The sequence below is a fragment of the Mesoplodon mirus genome, assembly GCF_964341445.2.
Source record: "Mesoplodon mirus genome assembly, chromosome: 9".
NCBI classification, from domain to species: Eukaryota; Metazoa; Chordata; class Mammalia; order Artiodactyla; family Ziphiidae; genus Mesoplodon; species Mesoplodon mirus.
Window position 1 is genome coordinate 107,245,730 of NC_138985.1, and position 25,290 is coordinate 107,271,019.

General features: G+C 38.0%; 1 protein-coding gene across 1 annotated transcript in view; it reads left to right on the forward strand.

The window, feature by feature from the left end:
- The window catches only part of LOC309810308 (contactin-associated protein-like 2), a gene marked incomplete at both ends in the record, with an annotated part of 613,462 nt that overhangs the window by 189,609 nt on the left and 398,563 nt on the right, over nucleotides 1-25,290 (forward strand). Inside the window, one exon of the mRNA XM_082632268.1 lies at nucleotides 13,422-13,528. Within this exon, the coding sequence (XP_082488394.1) occupies nucleotides 13,422-13,528 (107 nt within the window). The remainder of the gene's footprint in view (nucleotides 1-13,421; nucleotides 13,529-25,290) is intronic.

Genomic DNA, 25,290 nt, shown 5'->3' on the forward strand with positions numbered 1-25,290 from the left:
GGGGTGGTAGAGACACAGAAAAGTGGACAGATTTGAGGCAAGTTTCTGAAGTTTAATTCATGAAGCTTTGTTAATGATTGATGAAGAAGTGGTAGAAAGAACACCTTCCAGTTTTCTGATATGAGTGACAGGATAGAAGGTGTGCCATTTACTGCGATGAGATTGAACAGTGGGGGTAAGAAAGTTAGGAGTAAAATCAAAATATATGTCTGGTCACACTAATGTTGTGATGCCTCTGATACACCCAAGTAGGTATGTCAAGGAGCCAGTTAGATACGCTGATCTGAACTCTCAACTCAAAATTCAAGCTTGGAGGCATTCTAGACAGACAGAACCAAGTGATGAGCTTTGCAAAGAACCCCAACATCTAATAGTCAGGGCAGTTTAGGTGGAGCCACGAAATGGGGCTTAGCTCAGACCAATATTGTGAGTTCAAGTACATCCATAGGCTGGGAACTTGGGATTGTGCATACCTTGACAAAAGGAGTTCTGTGGACAGATGAGAGTGGATTTTATATTGGAGCTGATTGAAGTGGAAAGAACTTGCTTAAAAAAATATTGAAGAAGTTTGGCTGTTAAACGGATAAGATAAATGGATTAAAAAAATCAGTTGAATAAATAAATCCAGTCAGGAACTGCAGGGGGATATGGGGTCAAAAGGAGAGCTTTGTAGATTTGTTTTAGGTGAAATGGATGGCTGTGTATTGAGGGGAATGATTCAGGAGAGGAAAAAGTTGATAATTCTGGAGAAAATAGTGACTCAGTGTGTTATGTCCTTGAAAAAGCCCGAGGAGACAGGATGCGGAGCACACGTATACAGATGTGGTCCTTTCACATGGTGGCAGAAACCTGGGAAGTTCTCCTGCTCTAGCTGTGTCATTATGTGGATGGTCCAAACCGGTTCCTTATTTTTTTTCAATTTGAGGAATTTGTCTTAATAGAGAAAATAATAAGCACCTATAGTTTAACTTTTGTTTAGTAATACAAAAGGGCATATAGTGAAATATAAGCTTTCCCTTCATCTCAGGTCCTACTCATGGAAACCACTGCTATAGAATCTAAAGTATTTATTTTGGAAATATTCTGTCCACATACAATATTTATGTCTTCTTTAGGTGTATGTGTGTATGTACATATATTTTTTTTCTCCATTTTTACTTGTATCAGAGTGCCAAGAAGAAAGAGCTGACCAATGTAAGATAATTCGAAGAAAGCTTATTTACAAATGGTTAATTACAAGGGACGTAAGGAACTGCACGGGATCATGTAGGAACAGCGCAGGACTAGCAACAGCAGAGCCAGCACCACTCTTAAGCTCACAGGGATGAGGGGAGAGCGAGGCTAGAGAACGCAGAAGTATATAGTGTAACACAGGGCAGACCTGAGGGGAGATGTGACCTTCAGTCAAAGGACACGCCAGACTGAGGCAACGTCACAAGGAGAGAACCAGGAAAATGAATACTCTGAGCGAACGCTTCACCCTTCCTCCAGACTCCTGCCATGGACTCCCATTGGTCAAACCCAGTGTAAAGTCAGAGGGTTAGGATTTCTCAGTGTATCTGCTTCATGGAGCTGAGAGCAGGGTGCAGAAAGATTGAGAGTGATTCTTGGAGTGACAAACAATCCCTCCACCCCCCCACCAAGCTGCATTGAGACATAACTGGTATTTAACACTGTGAGTTTAGGTGTACGTCATGTTGACTTGATATACATATATACTGTGAAATAATTACTACAATGAAGTAAATTAACACACCCATCACCTCACATGCTCTTTTTTTTTTTTTTTGTTAGTGTGGAGAGAACTTGTAAGATCTACACTCTTAGCATCTTTCAAGTATACAGTAGAGTATTGTTAACTATAGTCACCATATTGTACATTAGATCCCCAGTACTTAGTCATCTCATAACTGGAAATTTGTACCCTTTTACCACATTCACCTATTAACTGCAACCCCCAACCCTTGTCCCTGGCAACCACCAATCTACTCTCTATGTCTGTGAGTTCAGTGTTTTTAGATTCCACATATACACGAAACCATGCAGTATTTGTCTTTCTCTGACTTACTGCAAATGGAAGATTTCTGACCTTCATATATCATCATAATCACTTCACTATTCACATGACAACTACAGCAATCAGCATTTAAAACAAAGGAGGCATGTTATAAACACTGGTCTATACATCTTGCTTTCTCACGCCCACACTACATCTTAGAGATTGCATCTTGTCAGTACACATAGATCTGCCTTGTCCTTTTAACAGCTTCCAGGGGTTTCATTATATTATTGCATTAATTTATTAGTTAGTTCCTAACCCACGAATATCTTTTTTTCCAGTTTTTAGCTGATATAAATAATGCTGCAGTAGACATTTTAAACATGACTATGTGAAAGTGTACTAGTATACCTGTGGGATAAATTCTTAGAAATAAATTAGCTGAGTCAAAATTTGAAATTAATTACCTGGCAAAGGTAACCCTGCAAGCAGTTTACACTCTGATCAGGAGAACTTAAAAAGGCCTTTTATTTTTATTTATTTATTTATTTTTTTGCGGTATGTGGGCCTCTCACCGTTGCGGCCTCTCCCGCCGCGGAGCACAGGCTCCGGACGCGCAGGCCCAACGGCCATGGCTCACGGGCCCAGCCGCTCTGCGGCATGTGGGACCTTCCCAGACCAGGGCACGAACCCGCGTCCCCTGCACCGGCAGGCGGACTCCCAACCACTGCGCCACCAGGGAAGCCCAAGGCCTTTTCTTAAGTATCAGAGAGATATCAATGAATCTCACTGAAATTTAATTTATACTTCCTTGATTTTGAATGACATTGAACACTTTTCTGTATGTTTAAAAGTCATGTGTATTTTTTGTGTGTGTGTGAACAGCCCCATTCATGCATGCCTTTTGCTCATGTTTTACCTGAATTATTTCCTATTGATTCATAAGGATTCTTTATATCATAAAGAAATTGGCTCTTTGTCTGATATATTAAAAAGTTTTTGCGGTGTGTTACTAGCCTTTGAACTTGGTTATGTTTGACCATGCAAGATATCTTATCTTTTTAAATTTTATGTAGTTAAATCTATTAATCTTCACTTTATAGTTTCTGGGTTTTGTGTCTTCATTAGAAATACCTCTTATAGTTACCGATTACAAAATGAACTCCTTCATACTTTATTATTTTTTAATTGCCTTTTCATGTTTAAAAGCTTCATCTATGTGGAATTTATTCTGGTGTCAAGAAGTAGGGGACTTTATTCTTTCTCAAATGAGTAGCTGGCTGTCTTAATCATTTATTAAGTAATCCATTTTGCCCACTGATTTAACATGCCACTGTTAATGTATTTAATTTATATATGCCAGTGTATTTATTTCTGGATTCTCATTTTTATTCTATTGGTCTGTCTTTGTCTTAATGCACCAATATTAATTTCTACTTATTATAGACCTATTAAGTGTTTTATTATTCACTAGGGATCATCTTACCCTGTTATGCACCAATTTCAGAGTGTTCCTGGCTCTTGTGTATATTTTCCACATAAGTATTAGAATTTTAGTGACTTTTATAATTTCTCATTAGAAATGTTTATGCTGACATTCTCCCAACAAGATTTAGGCACCTTGAATATCTTCCTCTCTTCCGCTTTCTCTCTTGCATCTTCCTCCCTCTTGCCTACATTTCCCTGCATAGCCGCTTTCTCTCCTAGGTTATGCCTAGCCCTAAACTTTTCTCAGTCTGCCTCTACAATTAGTGAACAAAGACCTAACAGTGAAAGAAACAATCCATGGGTAAGAATTTATGGATGGACTTCCCTGGTGGCGCAGTGGTTGAGAGTCTGCCTGCCGATGCAGGGGACATGGGTTCGTGCCCCGGTCCGGGAAGATCCCACATGCTGTGGAGCGGCTGGGCCCGTGAACCATGGCCGCTGAGCCTGCGCGTCCGGAGCCTGTGCTCCGCAACGGGAGAGGCCACAGCAGTGAGAGGCCCACATACCGCAAAAAAAAAAAAGAAAAGAATTTATGGATAAGAAACATGTAATTCAAACTTGATACTTAAAACATGTAGCTCAGTGTATGAATTCCTACTCTGCAGAGAATTTATTTTTCTGACACAGTGTTTCTTATATCTCCTTTTTGTTGTCCTTGTCATTCATTATCTTTTCCCCCACTAAAGGAGATGAAACTGAGATAAAACTTAATGACATTTTTTGGAGGAGTACAGCATACAGCCATTCTAAATTTAGTTCATTTGGGGAACTTTTTTTTTTAAATTATGAGTTTAAATTTAAAAATTACTGTCTTAAAAGTTTTGATAGAGTTTGAAATTTACCTACCTTTAGTTATATAAGAAAAGTTATTGCCTCAAACTGAAAATGTCACTGTCACTGTTTCCTAAACGCAGAATATCAGGCATTTTTAACTGATTTACTTCCAAGTAATCAGCTAATAATATAGTCTCTTTAATCCTTTTGTTTCTTCACAGTCTCATTCTACTTCAGAACTTTACGATATTTTACTTGGGACATTAAAACAGCTGTTTAGTTGATCTTTTTGCCTTTAGTTTTTCCTCTCCCATCTATCCTGCATATTCTTACTAGTTTAATGTCTTAAAATGTCTACTTATCAAGTAAGTTTATTTTTTAAGAGTCTCCAGTGCCTCTCATTGCTAGGAAAAAAATGTTCTAAATCCCAGAGTTAGTGAAAGTCATCCTATTAGGGTCAAAATAATACCATTCCACCATGCATTTCTCTGATGGTCTGGCTTTATTTTCCTGTGGATAAAGTTTAGAATCTCTTGGGGAGTGGATGGACTGCACCTCCTCACACAATATCCTATAAATATTGGTTCTTGCAATTAAACTTCTTGCTTAGAAAGCTTAATTAAGCAGCATAGATTATTATACATAATAAGCACTCAGTAAATACACATTAAATGAATAAACAAGGTTATATTCTTCAGGAAAATCCCTAACTTAATAAACATTACACTTTATGACCTGAACTCAACCTAGGTTCATAAATTTAATATCTGTTGGTTTGGCTGTTTTCAGTTGCAAGTAATATAAGACAACACATAATGACTTAAACAACAGTAGCCATCAAAAGAATAGATGTAGGGCAACCTCAGGGTAGATTAACTGAAGGTCTGTATTAGTTAGGATGTATTTGCTATTGCAACAAAGACCAAAATAACATAAATCTATTTCTTTTTTCTTTTTTTTTTTTTTTGTGGTATGCGGGCCTCTCACTGTTGTGGCCTCTCCCGTTGGTGGAGCACAGGCTCCGGACGCGCAGGCTCAGCGGCCATAGCTCACGGGCCCAGCCGCTCTGCGGCATGTGGGATCTTCCCGAACTGGGGCACGAACCCGCGGCCCCTGCATCAGCAGGCGGACTCTTAACCACTGCGCCACCAGGGAAGCCCAATCTATTTCTTTTTCATAAAAACATTTGGGTAGGTGGCCCAGGGCTGGTATGTTATCTGGAACCCAGTCTCCTAATAATTTTCCTGTGCCATCCTGTTGTGTTCTGAGATGTCTGTTCCAGGTATCACCATTATAGTTCTTCACAGGAGGGAGATGAAGAGGATAAAAAAAGTACCTGCCCCCTAAGTTAAAAAGAGTGTGGAAAATGGTATCTTTAGCTCTTTGTCAAGACGTAAATTCTATTGCTATAGCAGAAACAGATCATAGACTTGGGGGAACAACATACAACAGGTTAAATGACTTCATTGAGAAAACTGGTTCTTTACTTTTTGTCCCCTGGAGACCAGGATAGTCTCTCTTCCAAAAGCACACAGCCACGTGAAAGAGAGAAGATACCTGAAAATATCAGGGTTATGATAGGAAGGAAGAAAGGGGGAAAGGCTGTTGGTCAGACATCCAAAACTTTCTGCTATAATCCTCACTCCTGAATGCACACTTTCTTCTCTAGCCAAATTTGACAATCCATTATTTCATAATCACATTTTCCACTAACTCATACTGGTACAGGCCCCTGCTTTCACCCCATGTGGAAAGGTGCTCCTCCACCTTCCAGGCTAAGCTAAGTCTATATTTCTTTTCAAAGATGAGCTTTTCCATAAAACCTCAGTATACTCATACAGTAGTAGTATATTACCTTAATCCTGTACCAATGTTTTTAATATTAAGCATAGAGAGACCTAACTTGCTAATTACATTTTTTAAAATGAATACAGTTTCTTAAGGACAAAACATGCTTTATTCTTTGTTTTTCTATAGTTTGTTTTACAGTAACTGGAGCAGGTTCTGATTATAACGGGCTTACTGTTATTTATTTAGAGTAAATACAGTTGTACCTGGAAACAGGTAAAAGAACTAATGATCTGGCACCTCTCTATCCTCCTATGAGCCTATGATCTCTTAAAAGATGTTATATTCATAAAATTTGGGGGAATATATTATAAAATTATAACAAAATAAATTCACATTTATTATAATAGAAATTATTTTTAAGATGTTTATATTATCTAAGGCTAAAATTAATCATTTATATGGTTAGTGTAAAAATGTACAATTGTTAGATATGGACCAAAGATACTTGATGATTTTTAATGGAAAATTTGGGCATAATATAGGAGGTATCGTAAATATATCTGCATTTAAATATTTCCATAAATAAATGCTTGTTGAAGGAGCAACATCAATATAACATTAGTTTTTCTTTTTTTTAATTTAATTTAAAATTTTTTATACAGCAGGTTCTTATTAGTTATCTATTTTATACACATCAGTGTATACATGTCCATCCCAATCTCCCAATTCATCCCACTACCACCACCACCACCCACCCACCCCACCCCCCGCCGCTTTCCCCCCTTGGTGTCCATACGTTTGTTTGCCAGTTTGCCCTGCAAACTGGTTCATCTGTACCATTTTTCTAGATTCCACATATATGCGTTAATATACGATATTTGTTTTTCTCTTTCTGACTTACTTCACTCTGTATGACAGTCTCTAGGTCCATCCATGTCTCTACAAATGACCCAATTTTATTCCTTTTTGTGGCTGAGCAATACTCCACTGTATATATGTACCACATCTTCTTTATCCATTTGTCTGTCGATGGACATTTAGGTTGCTTCTATGACCTGGCTATTGTAAATAGTGCTGCAATGAACATTGGGGTGCATGACTCTTTTTGAATTATGGTTTTCTCAGGGCATATGCCCAATAGTGGGATTGCTGGGTCATATGGCAATTCTACTTTTAGTTTTTAAAGGAACGTCCATACTGTTCTCCATAGTGACTGTATCAATTTACATTCCCACCAATAGTGCAAGAGGGGTCTCTTTTCTCCACACCTTCTCCAGCATTTGTTGTTTGTAGATTTTCTGAGGATGCCCATTCTAACTGGAGTGAGGTGATACCTAAACATTAGTTTTTCTGGTTATACAACTATGAAACTAACTTATGTAGTAATGAAATACTAAATTAGTTGCTAAATTATGATAACTTCTCTATATATTTTCAGTTTGAACAGAAGAAATATAAGGCAGTAATATATACTCCATGGAGAGTATGCCTTCAAATAAAATTAAAATCTAATTAGGGTGAGAATAAAAGTACTAAAATATTGTTGAGATTGATATTGAAGGTAATGCAGAAGAAAACTCTGCCTTGACAGTGGAAATAGCTCTGAGAGCCAGGAGTATGAAAAATAGCATTTAAGAAACCAAACTTTCTAATTGAATTTCTTGTCTTGATAAAGCAAAAATAAAATTGGGAGCCGAGATGAAGGGGAAAAATCATAAATTCAGGAGCTCATTTATGCTGAGATAATAATTTATAAATTCCAATCGTTCACAAAATATCCTACAAGTAACCTGCAGTTTTCCTTTCTAAAGTTTAGAACAAGGCAAATGTAATGTCTAAGTATAAAATTTGTACTAATTTAAAAGCAAATCAAGTATCCTAGTATTGGCCTCTGTATAAGAACTAAGAAGGTGGGAAACCTCAGCTGACTCAGATTGAGAACACGGAACTTCATTTTAAGGTGAAGTGAAACTGCCTTTATAGTTAGTGATCACTTTCTATGAATTACATGAGGTCTGCAGTCAGATTCTGAAACGATTAAACCTACTAAATGAGGTTTAAAAAAGATTACTAAAAGATTATTATGTTGTCACTCTGAATGCATCATATTAAAAATTGGTAGGAGAGCCTATGAAAAAAGTACAGTCTCAGGAGAAATGGCAGCATAGATCAAATTTTCCCTTTCCACATGCTGTCTCTCCTCTGTGCCCTCCGTTCTTGGGCTGTTTCTTCTCTTGGTGTGCTCATTTTTTGAGATCCTACCGCAGTGAACTGGAAATCCCTAGAGACTTGTAATTAAAGCTGGTTCTCTGACCAGCTGCGTAAGTATCACCAAGGAGCATCTCAGACTCCACCCCAGACCTAAGGAGTCAGAGTCTTCTTTTTAACAAGATTTTCAAGTGATTCCTCTGCACAGAAAATTTTGAGAAACACTGCTTTTGCATACCAGTATCTTGGGATCTTAGTAACAGCTAGCTTTTCTGATAAACACTCCATGGTTAATTGTGATTTGGTTTTGTGGGAGCCTATTTCTGAAGCCATTGTGCTGGCACTGTGGATTTTATATTGGGTTCTCCAGAACCAAATGTAGTTGTAGGGGTAACACAAAGATTTGATTTGAATTTTATTTAAAACTATCTATTTTATGGGCCTAAATAGAAGACCTAACTAGACATTTCTCCAAAGAATACATACAGAAGGCCAACAGGCACATGAAAAGATGCTCAATATCACTAATTATTATAGAAATGCAAATCAAAACTACAATGAGGTACCACCTCACATCGGTCAGAATGGCCATCGTGAAAAAGTCTACAAGTAACAAATGCTGGAGAGGGTGTGGAGAAAAGGGAACCTTCCTACACTGTTGGCTGGAATGTAAATTGGTGCACCTACTATGGAGAACAGTATGGAGGTTTCTCAGAAAACTAAAAATAGAGTTACCATATGATCCTGCAATCTCACTTCTGGGTATATATCTGGACAAAACTATAATTCAAAAAGTTTCATGCACCCTTATGCTCATAGCAGCACTATTTACAATAGCCAAGACATGGAAGCAACCTAAGTGTCCACTGACAAATGACTGGATAAGAAAATGTGGTATATATATATATATATATATATATATATATATATATATATGTGTGTGTGTGTGTGTGTGTGTGTGTGTGTGTGTGTGTGTGTGTGTGTGTATACAAACATATATGCATATATACATATACGTACATACACAATGGAATACTACTCAGTCATTAAAAAGAATGAAATAATGCCATTTGTAGCAACATGGATGGACCTAGAGATTATCATACTAAGAGAAAGACAAATACCATATGATATCACTTACATGTGGAATCTAAAATATGACACAAATCAACATGTCTAACAAACGAAAACAGACTCACAGACATAGAGAACAGACTTGTGGTTGCCAAGTGGTGGAGAGGTGGGGGAGGGATGGACTGGGAGTTTGGGGTTAGCAGATGCAAACTATTATGTATAGGATGGATAAACAACAACGTCCTACTGTATACCACAAGGAACTATATTCAATATCCTGTGATAAACCATAAAGAAAAAGAATGTATATACAGTATATGTATAACTGAAGCACATTGCTGTACAGCAGAAATTAACACAACCTTGTAAATCAACTATACTTCAATAAAATAAATTTTAAAAAAACTTTTAATTTTTAAATACTGTAGAGAAAAAGAAATACAGCACCTTCACGGTGCTTTGAAGACTACCAGTGCATTCAGTTATGCTGTCAGATTAACATTTTTTAGATTTGAAATAAAATTTCTTCCACCATCCCCATTTAAGTAATTAGTATCCATAGACTAAAAAGTGAGCTGCTACAAACAAATGTGGTACAATTTTCAGTTTCTTATAGTTGTGAATACCAATTTTCTCAATGCTTTGCCATTAAAATCAAGTATAGAAATAAAAGAGATACTCTGGGTAAAATAAAACTGCACCTGTCATCCATAACCCTGGATAGAGTTGTTGCATCCATCCAAACAGGCACTCTGTTCATACTGATTTTATATTAAGTAATTGTTATATATTTGAATTTCCAAAATACAGCTTTTCGGTTCTAAAGTATTTTGGGAAGCATTGCCACAACAGAAAGGATGATTCCAGCTGGAAGAGTCTCTAATAACAGGGCTACCTCAGAACAGAGTTAATTGAATGCATCACTTCTTCCGGAGTCCTTTGATCAAAACAAATTGACACCTGCCAACTTCTCCCCTGTATGTTCCTGATCCCGGTCAAGTAGTTCTCAAGTCGTGGCAGCAAAGTTATTTTGATTAATTTTTTGATGTGAATCAAACTTTCAAGCTAGCACATGCTATGAAACAAATTATACATTTCCTGTGACCTACTAAAATAATTAGTTCACTAAAGCAAGAGTTTGGATTTAAGACTAATATCGTACCTAGGAATAATCTATATTTCTCACAGTAAAAGATATTTTCTCTGAAATTACTTTAGTTCCTTGATGTAAATTTCTAACGTTGTGTTCATCCATTCCTTCAGTCTGTCAATAGGCATTTACTGAGTGGGCTATATGCCTTGTCATGCTAAGAATCAAAAGATCAAAATCCCTCACTGCGGAGTCTCAGTTTAGAAGAGACAGATGCTCAAACAATAATTACTGAACAATGTGATGATGGTATATTGGGCATATACAAATGGTTCCATAGGAGCACAAGAGAAGAAATAAATAATTAGGAAGGGGAAAGCTAGGGTAATTCAGATTTTATTTTGCTTGGTAACTGGTTCTAACATTTTTTTTAATATAGTGATAAAATATTATGGTTTGAGATTATATTTGAATCAATTTGATTTAGAAATAAAACATTTCTCACCATTAGGAATTAAAATGCCAGTAATCAACATATGGATAATGTCAATTTCAAAAGATAAATATTAAGAAACAAACATTTAAATTAAAATATTAACATTTTATTTAAATAAAAGATCACTTTTAAAGAAATACTTAATACTGAATTTTATAAATATTCAGTTAACCTCACTTGACTGTTAAATGCTTATGTGTGTGTAAGTGCACACCAGTATTTTTTATCATTTGACGTGGATTTTCTCATTTGTGCCTTATTTAGAGCACACTTAGATTCCAGCCTGGTTTCCCCTGGAGACTCGGTACACTCTGTACTACTTCCCCTGAATTAATTGATATAATGAGCTGATGTAAATTACTTTCACTATTAGGCTGAGTTACTGTTAACCCACAACAATTTAGAAGGTAAATATACCACACAGAGACATATAAGTACTGAAATCCCAAATTAAGTATCAAAGATGTTTTTTAGCTTTATGTAATTTTGGAGTGTCTGTATCATTGCTTCCCCACATGGTCTGGAGAATCAGGACTCTTGGATATAAATGCCTTCTGCTAAGGCCTATGCCTGGGCACCTGTAGAGGAAAATGGCTCTGGCAATAGACCCGAACAACCCTGGGCCACCCACCCACTGATCATGGTTCTAACTCTTCCTTCTTGCTTTCTTGCTTGCTCTGCTGGGAACAGTTTTCAATATTTTAATTATAAAAATAGAACTTCTCTTTTTAAGGCCCAAGCAAAATGCTCTAAGCTTGATTAAGCCCTTTGTTTATAGTCTACCCATAACTACTCTGGTCTCCGCATTTCTGTACGTTTCATATCACTCTGATGACGGATCAGATTCTGCCTAGTATTGTATCTCGCATGAATCTTATCACCCACCCCCACCTCCACGTAGGTTATAGAGTCTTTGGAGAAGAAACATCTTCGTAGCCTGGATAACACCAAGTCCAAATTCATATGGAATAGAACTGCCTATTCAATGTAGAGTGAATTTTCCATCCCACCTCCTGAAAATCCAACGTTATGCTCTCTTATGTTGTATTTCCCCCCCTTATAATGTTCTTCCTCATTTTCTTCTCTTACAATCCTGTCCTCCTAGGCTTAAGCTCTTGAAAGGCAGTGAATAGACTCTTATTCATCTTCTGTTTCCCACAGTGCTCAGTAACTGTTTGCATGACTAAAGGTTTGCAAAGAGTTGTAGAGGAACAGCATTCCTATATAAGAAACAGAGTTCCATGCCAAACTGGGCTATGCCCTGCTATGGTAGTTTTAGGCATGGCTGATGGTAAGTCAAGAACAGGGGATGGAGACTATTATCTCTGAGGCCAGTCCTATTCTATTTTGCAGCAAGACGCTACCAGGGCTTTATGATTATTGGTGTTCAAAGTGTGGCTCTCCATCAAGCAACCTGTGACCCACTATTATGGGTTCTGCCTTTTTAATCTGGGTGGACTTTTCTACTTCAGAGAGTTTCCTATTCAAAGCTAGAAATATTTTGTGAATGCTAATACATAAGAAGAAAATAATTTGTGCTGTTGAAACAGGAGTTTTCCAGAACCAATTCCAGCTTCACTATTGCTAGGATACAGGCAGACTGTAAAACAGTGCCCTGCAAGCAGTGGTTCAGATATCCATAGCTCCTGTTTATTGGCCCTCTATTTCTTGCCTATTAATTATCTACTTTATGAACATTACCTCCTAATCTCAAAACTATTGGGTTGTCCAGAAAGTTCATTTCCATAAGATGTTAAGGAAAAACCAAATGAACTTTTTGGCCAACCCAATACTTACCAGATAGGTATAATTACTCCACTTTTCAAATGAGAAAATTGAGGATCAGAAAGGTTAAATTACATCATCATAACTGGCTATTAAGTAAATAAAAAGACAAAGATTTGAACACAAAACCTGCATTTTCCCCCCATATTATACTTGCTGCCTCCTTATAAAGGTGGCTTTCGTTAGCCAGCGGGGCATGGGAGGAGGGGTAAGGAAGACTTAGAAATCTTTTCTTATGAGGCTAGTATATTCTCATTGCTGTGGCATTATTTCAGAAACTCATATTGCTATAAAAAAAAAAACTCAGCATTACCCCTTTCTGACTTGGTACTATTGGCCTTGATAAAGGATAGTACAGGAAACAAGATGGCTAATGTTTTGTCTCTCACCAGGAGGAAATTTAGCTAGTGTCTTTGTTTATTTTGCAAAAGGAAAATAAAATGAATCTGTGATGTGCAAATGAATCTCTCAACTGTTTGTTAATTTCTACTGTTTACTCAAAAATGGGAAACACCAAGCCTGTGATACATCATCTTTTGTGTGCTTGGCACCTTCCATCATGAATCATATTAATCTGCTTAAACTAACAAGGATTAATTGCCTTGGTAAGGCAACCTGGCATTGAAATGATATATTGCCCAGACAGCTTGGAATTTAGCCACTCATAAATCTCATTTGCTTGTTGGTTTATTTCTGTTTGTCTCTTTCTCTGACAGATGTGTGCCCAATCACTGTGAGCATGGTGGGAAGTGCTCGCAAACGTGGGACAGCTTCATATGCACTTGTGATGAGACGGGATACAGTGGGGCCACCTGCCACAACTGTGAGTGCCAATTTATCTCACTTTAAACTTGTAATTGCATGAGAATCCTAGGTCTTCAGCTATGCTTTAAAGCTCAGCAACCTGAATAATCCACAGAGTAAATCACTTGATTCTGAAGAACCCAGATTTCACTGTTGCTTTTCTAGAATAGTATTCTAGTTGTCAAAATATATTCTCTCAAGCCTAATGACTCAAAAAGAAGGACCAACGTTTCCGAAGCTCCATAAACATGTAGTTGAGATTAGAATGCTGCTCTTGGATGTGACTTTATGTGTCTAAGCCACATCTGTCTGGATAGATTGTTTGGAAAATTGTGTTAGTGTGATGTCTCTGACTGGATACTTATTTATCAATTCATCAGAGAGGCAGACAGAGTGTAATTTGAACATTTAGTTTCTGGATGATAGTTGTCTCAGTGCTCCTTTAGAACTATTTGGCCACATTTTTTAGATGAGAAAAATGAGCTGGTAAGTGTAAGAAAGTCCATTGAAGTTGTATATGTAAAATAAAAATGCAAGAAGGCAAATTTTTTTAAATATTAAAAAATAAAAAGTAGCATGCAAAAATGTCTTTTAGAACACAGATGTACCTTGTTTTACATAATAGCTTTTCCCTGCAAAGTTAAATAAAAATTATATTTTTATAATTCAAAGATTATTAAAAAATGAATATTAACTTTATAATTGTAATGTTAATTTTCCAATAATGCATAGCACTTTTGAAGACAGATTTGCCATAAAACATACAGTTGAAAGAAGAAGGTCATCTATTATGAAGCATGAATGTGTGTGTGTGTGTGTGTGTGTGTGTGTGTAAGAAGGAAGAAGGAAACAGATTCAGTCTTCTTCAATCTTCTCTCCGTATGAAAATCTAATATCTAAATCCTCTAAGTACACAGAGTGCTTTCTCTTCATTTCACTTTTAGAAAATAATAACAAGCAAAATATTATTCGAGTTCTGGGGACAGTAAAAATGTAATACCGTTCTGTGAGACTTTTCATATCATTTGTAGTAATGTACAGTAAGACATTGAGTTCAGCATATACTGTAAGACCTCAACTAAGGAAAAAAAATTTGTAATTTATTTTATTGCACTTATTAATTTGTTTAGGAGGATATTTTAAAACAGTAAGAGACAAAAAGAACTAGAAAAATTAACATTAATAGGACGATATAAAAGAGTTAAAACAGACACTTAGTAGATTCATCATCTCTACAGTATTTATATATAGATATGTAAAAAAGTATTTTAATGAATAAAGAACCAAAGTGATTGATATTGAAAATAATTAGAATTAAGGAGTTATGACTTAAATTGTACCCTTCCAATCCCATCAAAATATTAACTTTCATCATATGACATTCATTGTATGATACATAATGCTTGAACTAAGTAACTTAGATGAAACAAAGTGCCTTCACTCCACCAGTAGAATTTATATAATATGTTATAAATACCACCTTTGACTATCACAGTCTTGTTTCTGAGAATGGAAATTCTAACTAAAGGAAAGAACAAGAAGTTGGTGGTGATTACAAGTGTTACCTATCTCAGCGACCACTTTTATATTTCATGTAAAAGCAAATAAATTTTTTATAATTGCTTCTTTCATTGAATACACAGCAAAGAAAAAAGACATTTAAACATATTAAATTAAAAACAATTTAAAATATATGCCAGTAGTTGAATAATTGAGTGTTTTTTTCTTTTTTAAAGAGTTAACAACTCCAAGTATTAGAAATGTCCTAAGTGTGGTTAGATTTGGCTCTTGTGGGAAGTTATAAATGTAAAAGAGGGAAATTATCTCTTCCCTGCTGCTTATTCTACTCTTCCTTTATGTAATTTTTGTGTGTATGAATATAGAATCATTCATTTTAACAGTGAAAGCCTGATCGCTCATTGTCTTCCCCAAATAAGGCCAAAATGTTGAAAATCATGTGTGTGCATAAATAGATGTTAGAAGACCATAGTGCAGAATTCAAGAAAGGATTGATTGGACACAATTTTGTTGTGAAAGATATATCTTGTGGGTTGTAGAAGGTACATGCTTCCAAATAAGCTAAAAGACTTGATATATCTGTTAGTTACTCCCATGAATTAGTTAAAAATTGGGAGGGTCTGGCCCAGCACATAATACTGTGAAAATTATATAATATATGCTATTCAGTTTGATACAGAATGAACAATTTGGCATTTTTACATAGTCAGTGACTGCATGGGCTTCTGATGCTGCCTGTGAGGTCACCATGCTGGGTGCCTTTGCAGGAAGTCATTCTCTTCTCTTGGACTTCCTTAATTCCTCTGTCGCCTAAGTGCCTCCTGAGGTCTCTTACAGTTCTGAAATCCAAGGAGCTGAGACTTCCAGTTGCTTATTCCGTGTTCTGTGGTTTTGACCTTTGTTAGCATTATTCAATTTTTACCTCATTATTTTCAGTGAAAGACCAAGTGTCCCTTTTGTAAAGGAACTTTGGTAATTTTAAAATAGTACTAGTTTAAAAAGGTAAAGAACAGCTAACTAAAGTCTGAAGTTTAGTAAAACTAAATATTTAGGAGAGCTTCAAACATTACAATTAGGCTGCTAACTGTTTAACACATTTTCTTCCCTGGTCCAGGCTTGGCCAGGATGAGAAAACTTCCTTGCGTGATTGTCCAGGCTGGGTTGTAGTCCAAGATAGAGGCTCGAAGCCCTTCTTTGACAGGTCACACTGCCTGAGTTTGAACTTGGATCGACTTACTTGTAATTGTGGGCACTAAAACTGTTTGAGCTTCATTTTTCTCCTTTGTGAAATGAGATTAATAACAGCACCGCCTCATAAAGCCATTGTGAGATTAAATGAGACGATGTGTGGAGAACACTGAGAAGGGCTTTAGCATGTTAGTACTCAGTGAATTATTGCCACGTCATCCCATTCAGAGCAGTCATCCCTTTGCTCTGAATTTCTATACAAATAGTTGTCCATGTCACACAATTTGTCACTTAATTTCCTGCTGCCATTCATTGTTTGCTATCGTTTCCATGGCAGATTTGAGCTTGAAGTGAATGATTGGTTTCCATAGGGTTTTGTTTTTCCAGAAGAATTGAAGAACATTAAAAGTGATCTGGGTATGTCCTAGACCTATCTGTTTGTTTATTTGTTGCTTATACATGGAGGAATTAATTTTCAAGTGAATTCTATACAGGGCTCAGAGGATTGTCATTTACACACCACTCCCATGAGGAGACAGGGTGTCATCCTTTGGGTGAGGATATCCTACAAGAAAAGCCACAGATTGCAGGAAAGGGAGAGACAGTTTTTCGTGTTCAAAAACTAAGGAGGCTAGTTTGTGAATATGTGCAAATACATTACATTCTTGCAGTTGCATACCTTTAAAATTTCCTTATGCAGGTATTCCATTCTCAATCAATTTCTAAGAACTGACTAGTAGCATATCAAAACATAAAATCATGACACAGAGACACAGAGGGTAGAATGATCATGTTAAATAGTTTATTTGCTTTGTTACATTGACTTATCCCTACTTCATTCTCCCAAAAGTGTAAGAATTTGTCTTTATTTTGAGCAAAACTTCATGTTTGTAGCTACAGTATTTTTCTTTTATCTGTCTCTTGGTGATAGATAGACCCTTTTCAGTAGATCTCCAAGCTCACATTCCAATACCTCAAATGCTTCTTAGGATCAAATTATCATCTCATTTTTTTCACTTGTGTTCTTTACACTTCATAATTCTGGCTCTGGTTTACATAAATTAATTCAAAAACCTATCCCTTATCCCAGGGCTTAGCAGATATTTTTTCTCATGCTGCTGGGGTCTATCTTTTTTTTTTTTTTTTTTTTTTTTTGCGGTACGCGGGCCTCCCACTGCCGCGGCCCCTCCCGCTGCAGAGCACAGGCTCCGGACGCGCAGGCCCAGCGGCCACAGCTCACGGGCCCAGCCACTCCGCAGCACGGGGGATCCTCCCAGACCGGGGCACGAACCCGTGTCCCCTGCATCAGCAGGCGGACCCTCAACCACTGCGCCACCAGGGAAGCCCTGGGGTCTATCTTTGACCTCAGTCATTCTTACATATACTATTAGTCCCCTATATGGAACTGCCCTAAAAATCCCCAGGGTATCCTCAATAATATGAAACCTTTTTGCTATTTTCACAAGTGCAAGAGGATATTTGACAAATATAAGCAATGTTTTGGGGTGGAACTCTCTAAGAATTACTAGATGCCAGACCTTCATTCTGAGAGAAAATATTTTTCCAGATATCTTTTTACTAAAGGAGGGAATTTCACCTTGCCCAGATATACAGACATGACTGTTTCCAGAGGAAGTAGGAGGAGGTAAGTTAGATGACCTATGAAGATCTCTTCCAATTTTAAACTTATGTGATTTCTGAATTCTGAAATACTAAGAAGAAACAGGGATTGATGTTGCCACAGAAATGCAAAAGTAAATTTTTCACCAGCCAGTTTTAGAAGAAAAATTGCAATTTAAAAGGAAACTATTCTACATTCTGTAGTCTGGAGCTATGACTCTGGGGCTATAAATTTGTAAACCATAAATTATACTGCACACATGAAAAGTGAAGTGGATTTCAGTAGCTCACACCATGTTATTTATAATCCATTATACCCATAAGTAACTTAATTCAAAGCATAATTTTTTAAAAAGAAGTTATTCCTAACTGCTGAAAGTCACACTAACCTAGGGCATAAAAACATAGATTTATTGGCACAAGGAAATATGGTCCCCCGCATCCATTTGGAACTACCACAAACTTAGACACCAATAAAGATAACTTGGAATTTGACCATTGCTACCAAAAAAACAAAAACAAAAAGGGCAGTCATTGGGTGGAATCATGGCCTTATGGAATTGGAATCCGTCCTTCAGCTGTAAGTTCAGTTGGCTTACAAGGTCCTACTTGGTATGGCTGTGTCTTTAACCTGGTTTTTGGCCATACTCTTCCTCCCTGTCTCCCCTCTAGTCCCACTGGCCTCCTTTCAGTTTTCCATACTTGTGTGGTGCCCTCGCACTGTTCCCTCTCCCCTCCCACTGCCACGACCACAGGACTTTTGCACATCCTCCCTCTCTGCTTTGCTTGGTATGTTTCTAGTCATCCTTCAGATCTCAGCTCAGTAGTCACCTCCTTAGGGAAGCTTTCCGTGAACCCGTAATTAGGTCAACAACTCTTATTTCAAGACCTATATCTTCTTCGTAGCCTTGGTGATGGCTGTGATTTTGCATTTATCATTTGTGATTCTTTAATAATATCTGTCTTTTCCACTGGACTATATAATATCTGAGAGGAGATAGTGCCAGGTTCTGTCCACCATTTTATCCCCAGAGCCCACCCAGCATATAATATGTGCTCAGTGAATATGCACTGAATCTAAGAGTGAATAAATGACAGATAACCTAAGAAGCATCAAGAGCTTTTTAAAAATCAATGTCCTTTATCCAAATTTATGAAGGTTGTAAAGCTAAGAAGAGAGAGTAAAGCCAAAGGGAAAAAAAAACAGAAAAAGGAGGGTAGAGAATAAAAGATGCATTAATTCAACGCAGAGGGCACAGTGATAGACCTGACAGCACAGACGATCACGAGAGGTGTCGAGTTTTAAGAAATTACATGGACAGATTCAATATATGGGCACACAGACCCACACGTTTCAAATAATCTTTGAGGAGAATATTGCCATGTTAAGACACCATTCGATAGAGTAACTTGTGGGACTATATGGTAATAGTGGCAAAATAAGTTGCCACGACACCAGAAGACCTTAGATAACATAGTGCAGTCAACTCCTGTGCTGGCTGACTGTATGAGCTGCTCTAAAATAAATATAAGAGGGAGAGGATATGGGGATGTATGTATACGTAAAGCTGATTCACTTTGTTATAAGTATATGTAGAGCTGATTCACTTTGTTATAAAGCAGAAACTGATACACCATTGTAAAGCAATTATACTCCAATAAAGACGTTAAAAAAAGTTATATTAACAGGATTTGAACTTACACACACACACACAAAATAAAATAAAATAAATATAGATGTGTTTAAATACTGACCATCTAGTGAATGATAAAGAACTGTTTAAACTTGGTATGAAATTTGAATAAGATGAACATAATCCTTTGATTTATCATGTAATAATCATGTGTGTGTTCTTACTACAGTAGAACTGTGGAAAGGGAAAAGAACTCAGGGTTTGAAATCAGATGATCTACTGTGAAACCCTCAGGCTGTCTGGCCAGCCTTTTTCCTTCATCAGCTGAGCGTGCCTAGTGTAGGGCTGTACCCTCTCCCATTCCTCCAGCCCTCTTAGCACAGTTGTGTGGATTCCACCTACACCCCTGGAGGGTGAGGTCGGCTCTCCCATTACATGCTGTTAGTTACAGGTCACTAACAGCAATTAAATGAGAAGCACTGGGTTTAATACACTTCCTCCTTGCCTCCTTTATTTCCCCCTCTGGGCTGCCTTGGCTTTGTGCTTTGACAATCACTTAACCTCTCTGAACTTAAGTTTCTTCTGGGAGATTCAATGAAATATTGCCTCTTAAAGTGCTTTGTAAATATAGAAAGCATCCTAGATCTTGTTGTAACTTTTATTGTACTGCGAAGTCTTAAAAAACAGCCAGCCAAATTTTTGTCTGCTTATAAGTAGCTTAAGGATACGGAGTACTGATACAGTTGATTCTCAAAGATCAGAGAGTGTCTAAGTATTTTAACCAATACTTATTGAAAAGATAAAAGGCTGTATTAGCAAATATAATGGCTACCCAGGCTGATTTATATGAACAGGGTGAATCTGCTGTTTCTAATCTAGACGTGGCATTAAGTAGCCAGACTGTGCCTCTTTGTTATCAAGTGAACAATTGCCAAATTCTTTCAATTTTACCTCCCTCTCATCCCCCCGTTCCATTCCTACACCATGAACTACTTCATATGCTCTATGTGTCCTTGGCATTAAAGAGTGACTATGGGGTACAACTGTAGAGCCGTGGGACACCAAGGTTCTGATTCCCACCATCATGTATTCATTCATCAGTATGTTGAGAGCTGATCCTGTCCTGCATATAGGACAGGTGTGGAGTGTGGAGACGAGAATGGAACAAGGCAGGGATACTAGAATAGAGTGTTGGACAGCCTCCTTCAAAGAAGTGCATAATTTCATTAAAAATAAAAGTCCTTATAATCTTAATTCATTTTCATATCCCTGGTTCATTGGGATTGTGAGCTGAGGGTAAATTGTACCATGCGCTTACCTTTTACAGTCTAGGTTGGTAATTTTCATGTTTACAAAATATTTATAAATGTAATTATATGGGAAATTATTTAATGCTATATCACAAATTCTTTATGGTTTTAAGCAATTGTTTCATCTTTTCAGAGGTTATTATCAGATTATTTACTTGTTTATTTCTGGTTTTTGTCTGATCAGATTGGCAGAGGGAAATCAGGGTGAGGAGGCTGCAGCTTCAGCATGGTGCTGGGTAGAGAAAGCAGTTATCAGTGGAATATGTACAATTACAATATTAGCAAGCTCATGCTTGGTTGTGTGTATTCTCTAGGTGAGAAGCTCACTTTCTTACCAGAGCTGGAGCATTTGGGGAAAGAGGAAAAATGACAAGTGCTGTCACTTCCTGAAATCACACTTATTAGGAAAAGAAAAAATCATCCCAGCATCTCCTTTGCTGACATTCTCACCTGACCTCTGTAAATAAAGTAACGTGGAGAGAAGTGGGGAGTGTTACCTGTGTAGAAATGTTGGAAGGGGATTTAGAGGCCATTCTCTCTTTCAGCTACAACCAAATAAATTACATTGGATTAAAATAGTGCAGGTCATTTGGAGAAACACAGCCCAAGCACCTTTACATTTCTAAGGCACCCCAAATTTCAAATTAATCCCCTCTTTCATGCCTTGCTTTGGAAAGATGGCTAAGATTAAACATAGAAAGAAAAGATTTAATTTCAGTTTTACAAAGACTTTCAATAATTTCAAAACTATATCTTTCTCTTTGAATAAAGAGCCTTTGCAAAAAGTTGATCTGCAAATGCATATAGAAAAGCAGACTGCTCTACCAACAGAGGAGCTGTGAACCTGTGAACTTCTCAGAGGTGATAAAATGCCAGAGCCGGGTCTTGAAGGAGCTGACATTATTCATTCAGCTCCCCTGTGACTATCTCATCCAAGGTACAGAGTGAAGAGAAAAAGGGATAGAAAACACCCACCTCTGCACCTTTGCCAAGTTCCATTAGGGGGAAGAAGTCTGAGGGAGGGAGGGCTGTTTAATTGAAAGATAAGGAAGGAAACTTCTGAGATGTTTATATCCACTCAAAACACAAGAAAGGAGAATTAAAGTTAAAAGCACTATGTGCCTCTCCTTTGATCCATCTGACATTTGCCAAATCAAACTTTTTTTTTGCTTTCATATTGACATTAGTCACTGTGTTCCTATTGCACGTCTTCAGCTTTACAAGCTTGGTGTATAGGAGTATCTCTAACTCATAGACAGTTTCAATTCATTCAGTACTATTATGTCTATTTTGTATGCAGCACACTACGTGGATGCAGAGATACAGACAAGAGCCCATTTCCTTATGAAGTAGATGAGGTAGTTAGAAAAGGAAGCAGGACAAATATTCAGGAAACATTAATATATTAGTAGATGTGTATGTGCCAAACTGGTGTAAAGGCTAGTATGTATATGTAATAGGAGAGAGAGAACAATGCAACCAAGCTGGTCAGGAAGGGTTCAAGGAGGAACTGAATTCTGGCTAAATTCCTTGTTTTTTGGGGAATAAAGATTGGGACTGGCAGAGTCCAAGGCAGAAATAAACATGGAGTGTGGAGAAGCATGCTAGTGAGGAGACCCAGCTTTGGAGTCCTCAGACCTCAAGGGGATACTCACTTAGATTTTTACATGTCGTAGGATCCTGGGGAAGTTGCTAAATCTCCCAGATTAGCACCACCCTGTTTGAATGGTGTGCTGCAGCCAGGATTGTTAAGTATTCAGGAACTTTGTGAGCTGGTTGTTAAAGCTTGGTACCTTGAACCAGATACAGTGGGAGAATTTACCCCATGGAACTTGACCAACCCTACAAATACAAACTCTTTTTTTTTTTTGGTAAAACTGGTTTACCAGAATATCATTGCCCTGTTTCATTATTAATAAAATGAGAATAATAGTATCTCCTATCAGTATTGTTGGGAAGGGTACAGATAATGTGTAAAATGTCTGGCACAGTTACAGTCAAAACAGGTGGTTCTCCAGAGATGATAGCTACACTTACAAATGTAATACTTTGAAGAGACTTCCCAACAAAGGAGCAGCAGGATGTGGAGTCCAGTAGGTGGGTTGAGATGGCCAGAGGACAATGGCCTCTCAGTACCTCGGTTCCGAAGTATGGCTTCAGACGTGATTCTTCATCACTCATTTTTACCGTGAAACACATTTACTTTTTTTGTGTGTGTGTGTGTAGTGGGGGTTTGCGGGCCTCTCACTGTTGTGGCCTCTCCTATTGCGGAGCACAGGCTCCGGACGTGCAGGCTCAGCGGCCATGGCTCACAGGCCCAGCCGCTCCGTGGCATATGGGATCTTCCCAGACCGGGGGACGAACCCGTGTCCCCTGCATCGGCAGGCGGACTCTCAACCACTGTGCCACCAGGGAAGCCCGAAAGACGTTTCTTGCCATCACAGATGCAAGCATAAGTGCCAGACAATGTTGACACCTATAAAATTGCTGTCATTATTCATTAGCAGACATCAAAATGTCCTAATAATACTCTTTTCCATTATCCAAGCCTGTTGAGACATCAGTTAAACACATCTTGCTTGCCAAGTCATGTGATCAACGTTCTCTGTGCTGGATAGGGGCAAGTGAAGCCATCCAATTAGACTGGATAAAGAAACACCTCTAAGGGTTTGACTGTGGAAAGAGAAATACCTTCCTTACATATTCCTGCAATGGAATTCAGAGATCTAGAAAACACTATGTGTGTTTTCCACCATACGGCCATCTGTTGATGAGTCTGCCCCACTTAGAGAACATTAAAATACTCAGTGAAAAGCATATTCGTACTCAGAAACTCAGAAAATGCTAGCATATTAAGGCTCCCTTGTGGTTTCAGTGACATAGATATAGACTTCCTGAATGAATAAAACCTGAAGTTGGGCCTCCCTGGTGGCGCAGTGGTTGAGAGTCCGCCTGCCGATGCAGGGGATACGGGTTCGTGCCCCGGTCTGGGAGGATCCCATATGCCGCGGAGCGGCTGGGCCCGTGAGCCATGGCCGCTGAGCCTGTGCGTCCGGAGCCTGTGCTCCGCAACGGGAGAGGCCACAACAGTGAGAGGCCCGCGTACAGCAAAAAAAAAAAAAAAAAAAAAAAAACCTGAAGTTTGTTGGGCCAGATTGATTCTTCTGAACGTTCCTACAGTACCTGGAGCAAGGTGAATGGAACAAGCTTGGTTAATTCATTGTCCAAAAGGACTATTTTTTCCTATATATAATTCTTTAAATCAAGCTGACTTAAGCCATGTGAGAGAGAAGAAGGTATTCTGAACTTCCACAGGAGAGAAATAACCAGTAATGGAGACTGTCCTGCCTTCTCATGACATAGCAGTTCTGGGAGAAGTATTGGAGTTGTACTTATATTAGATGCCTTGAGGAAGGCGGGTAGGAAACTCCAGGTGGCAACACTTGCTTCCTAGTTATCAGTTAGAGCATCTCCTCCTCTGTGATCAGGGCACCTACTGGGAAAGCCTGAGCTGTAATAGAAAATCTCTTCTCAGCTGGCCATGTAGCTGATGAGCCACAGGGCCAGTCGTCCAAAGAGTGCTGAAGTGAAATGGGGACCGGGAGAGGAAGCAGGATCGGTGATGGGTGACAGAAGTGCAGTGACTGCAGAACAAATCCTCCTCTTCTCATCAACACTGAGTCCACCACTTAGGACATGCTTTCCACCATCACCAGATAAAATGTGGTATCAGTCCTGTCTTGCAACTTCTGCTTTGCCGCAGTGCCATTGCCACAGCTCCAGTGAAAGTTGTCATTTTCACCCAGCTTTATTTCAACAGCCTGAACTAGGTTTTTGGGCTAACATGTAGTTTAGAAATAAAAATAATGATACAGAATGATTCATAGGGCAGACATAATATGGAAAACAAATGTGCTGAGGAGCGTTTGAATTGCTATTAGCAAGCACAGAAGAAAGTTTACTAATAGACAACATTTTCCCCTATCCCTTATACCTACAGATTAGATTTTGAAAGACCTTATACATAATAAAAGCATATCTCTTTAAAACCCAAGTAATTTATTTACTATATAAAAAATTCTAAGGGGCTCTGAATTAGTTCAGTTTTCATTCAAATTGGTACTTCTTTTTCCTATTTGTCTCACCCTATGCTTCTCATGTACCACCTATCTTAAGATGAAATAAATGAATATCAGGCCCTAAATTCTACCACATGTGGTTCCTTAGCCAGGGAATGGGTTCACATTGACACTTGACTCATCAATTTCACATGTGGTAATCAAAAAGAAAACATTTAATCTGCACAAACCGTAATTTTCATGCTGGGATCATTTAGATTCCAGCAGTCTTTCTCTTGGTTGGTTTAAGAAAATTGTGTCTCCATTGTGCTTTTTCAGTGAGGATCCCAGTGAAGAATCATACTTGAATCTTGAGGAACTTTTTGCTTTTCATAAGTGCAACCAACAGAACTTTGATGGTTGGGAAGATGAGCTTGTTGTCCATAGACTTAA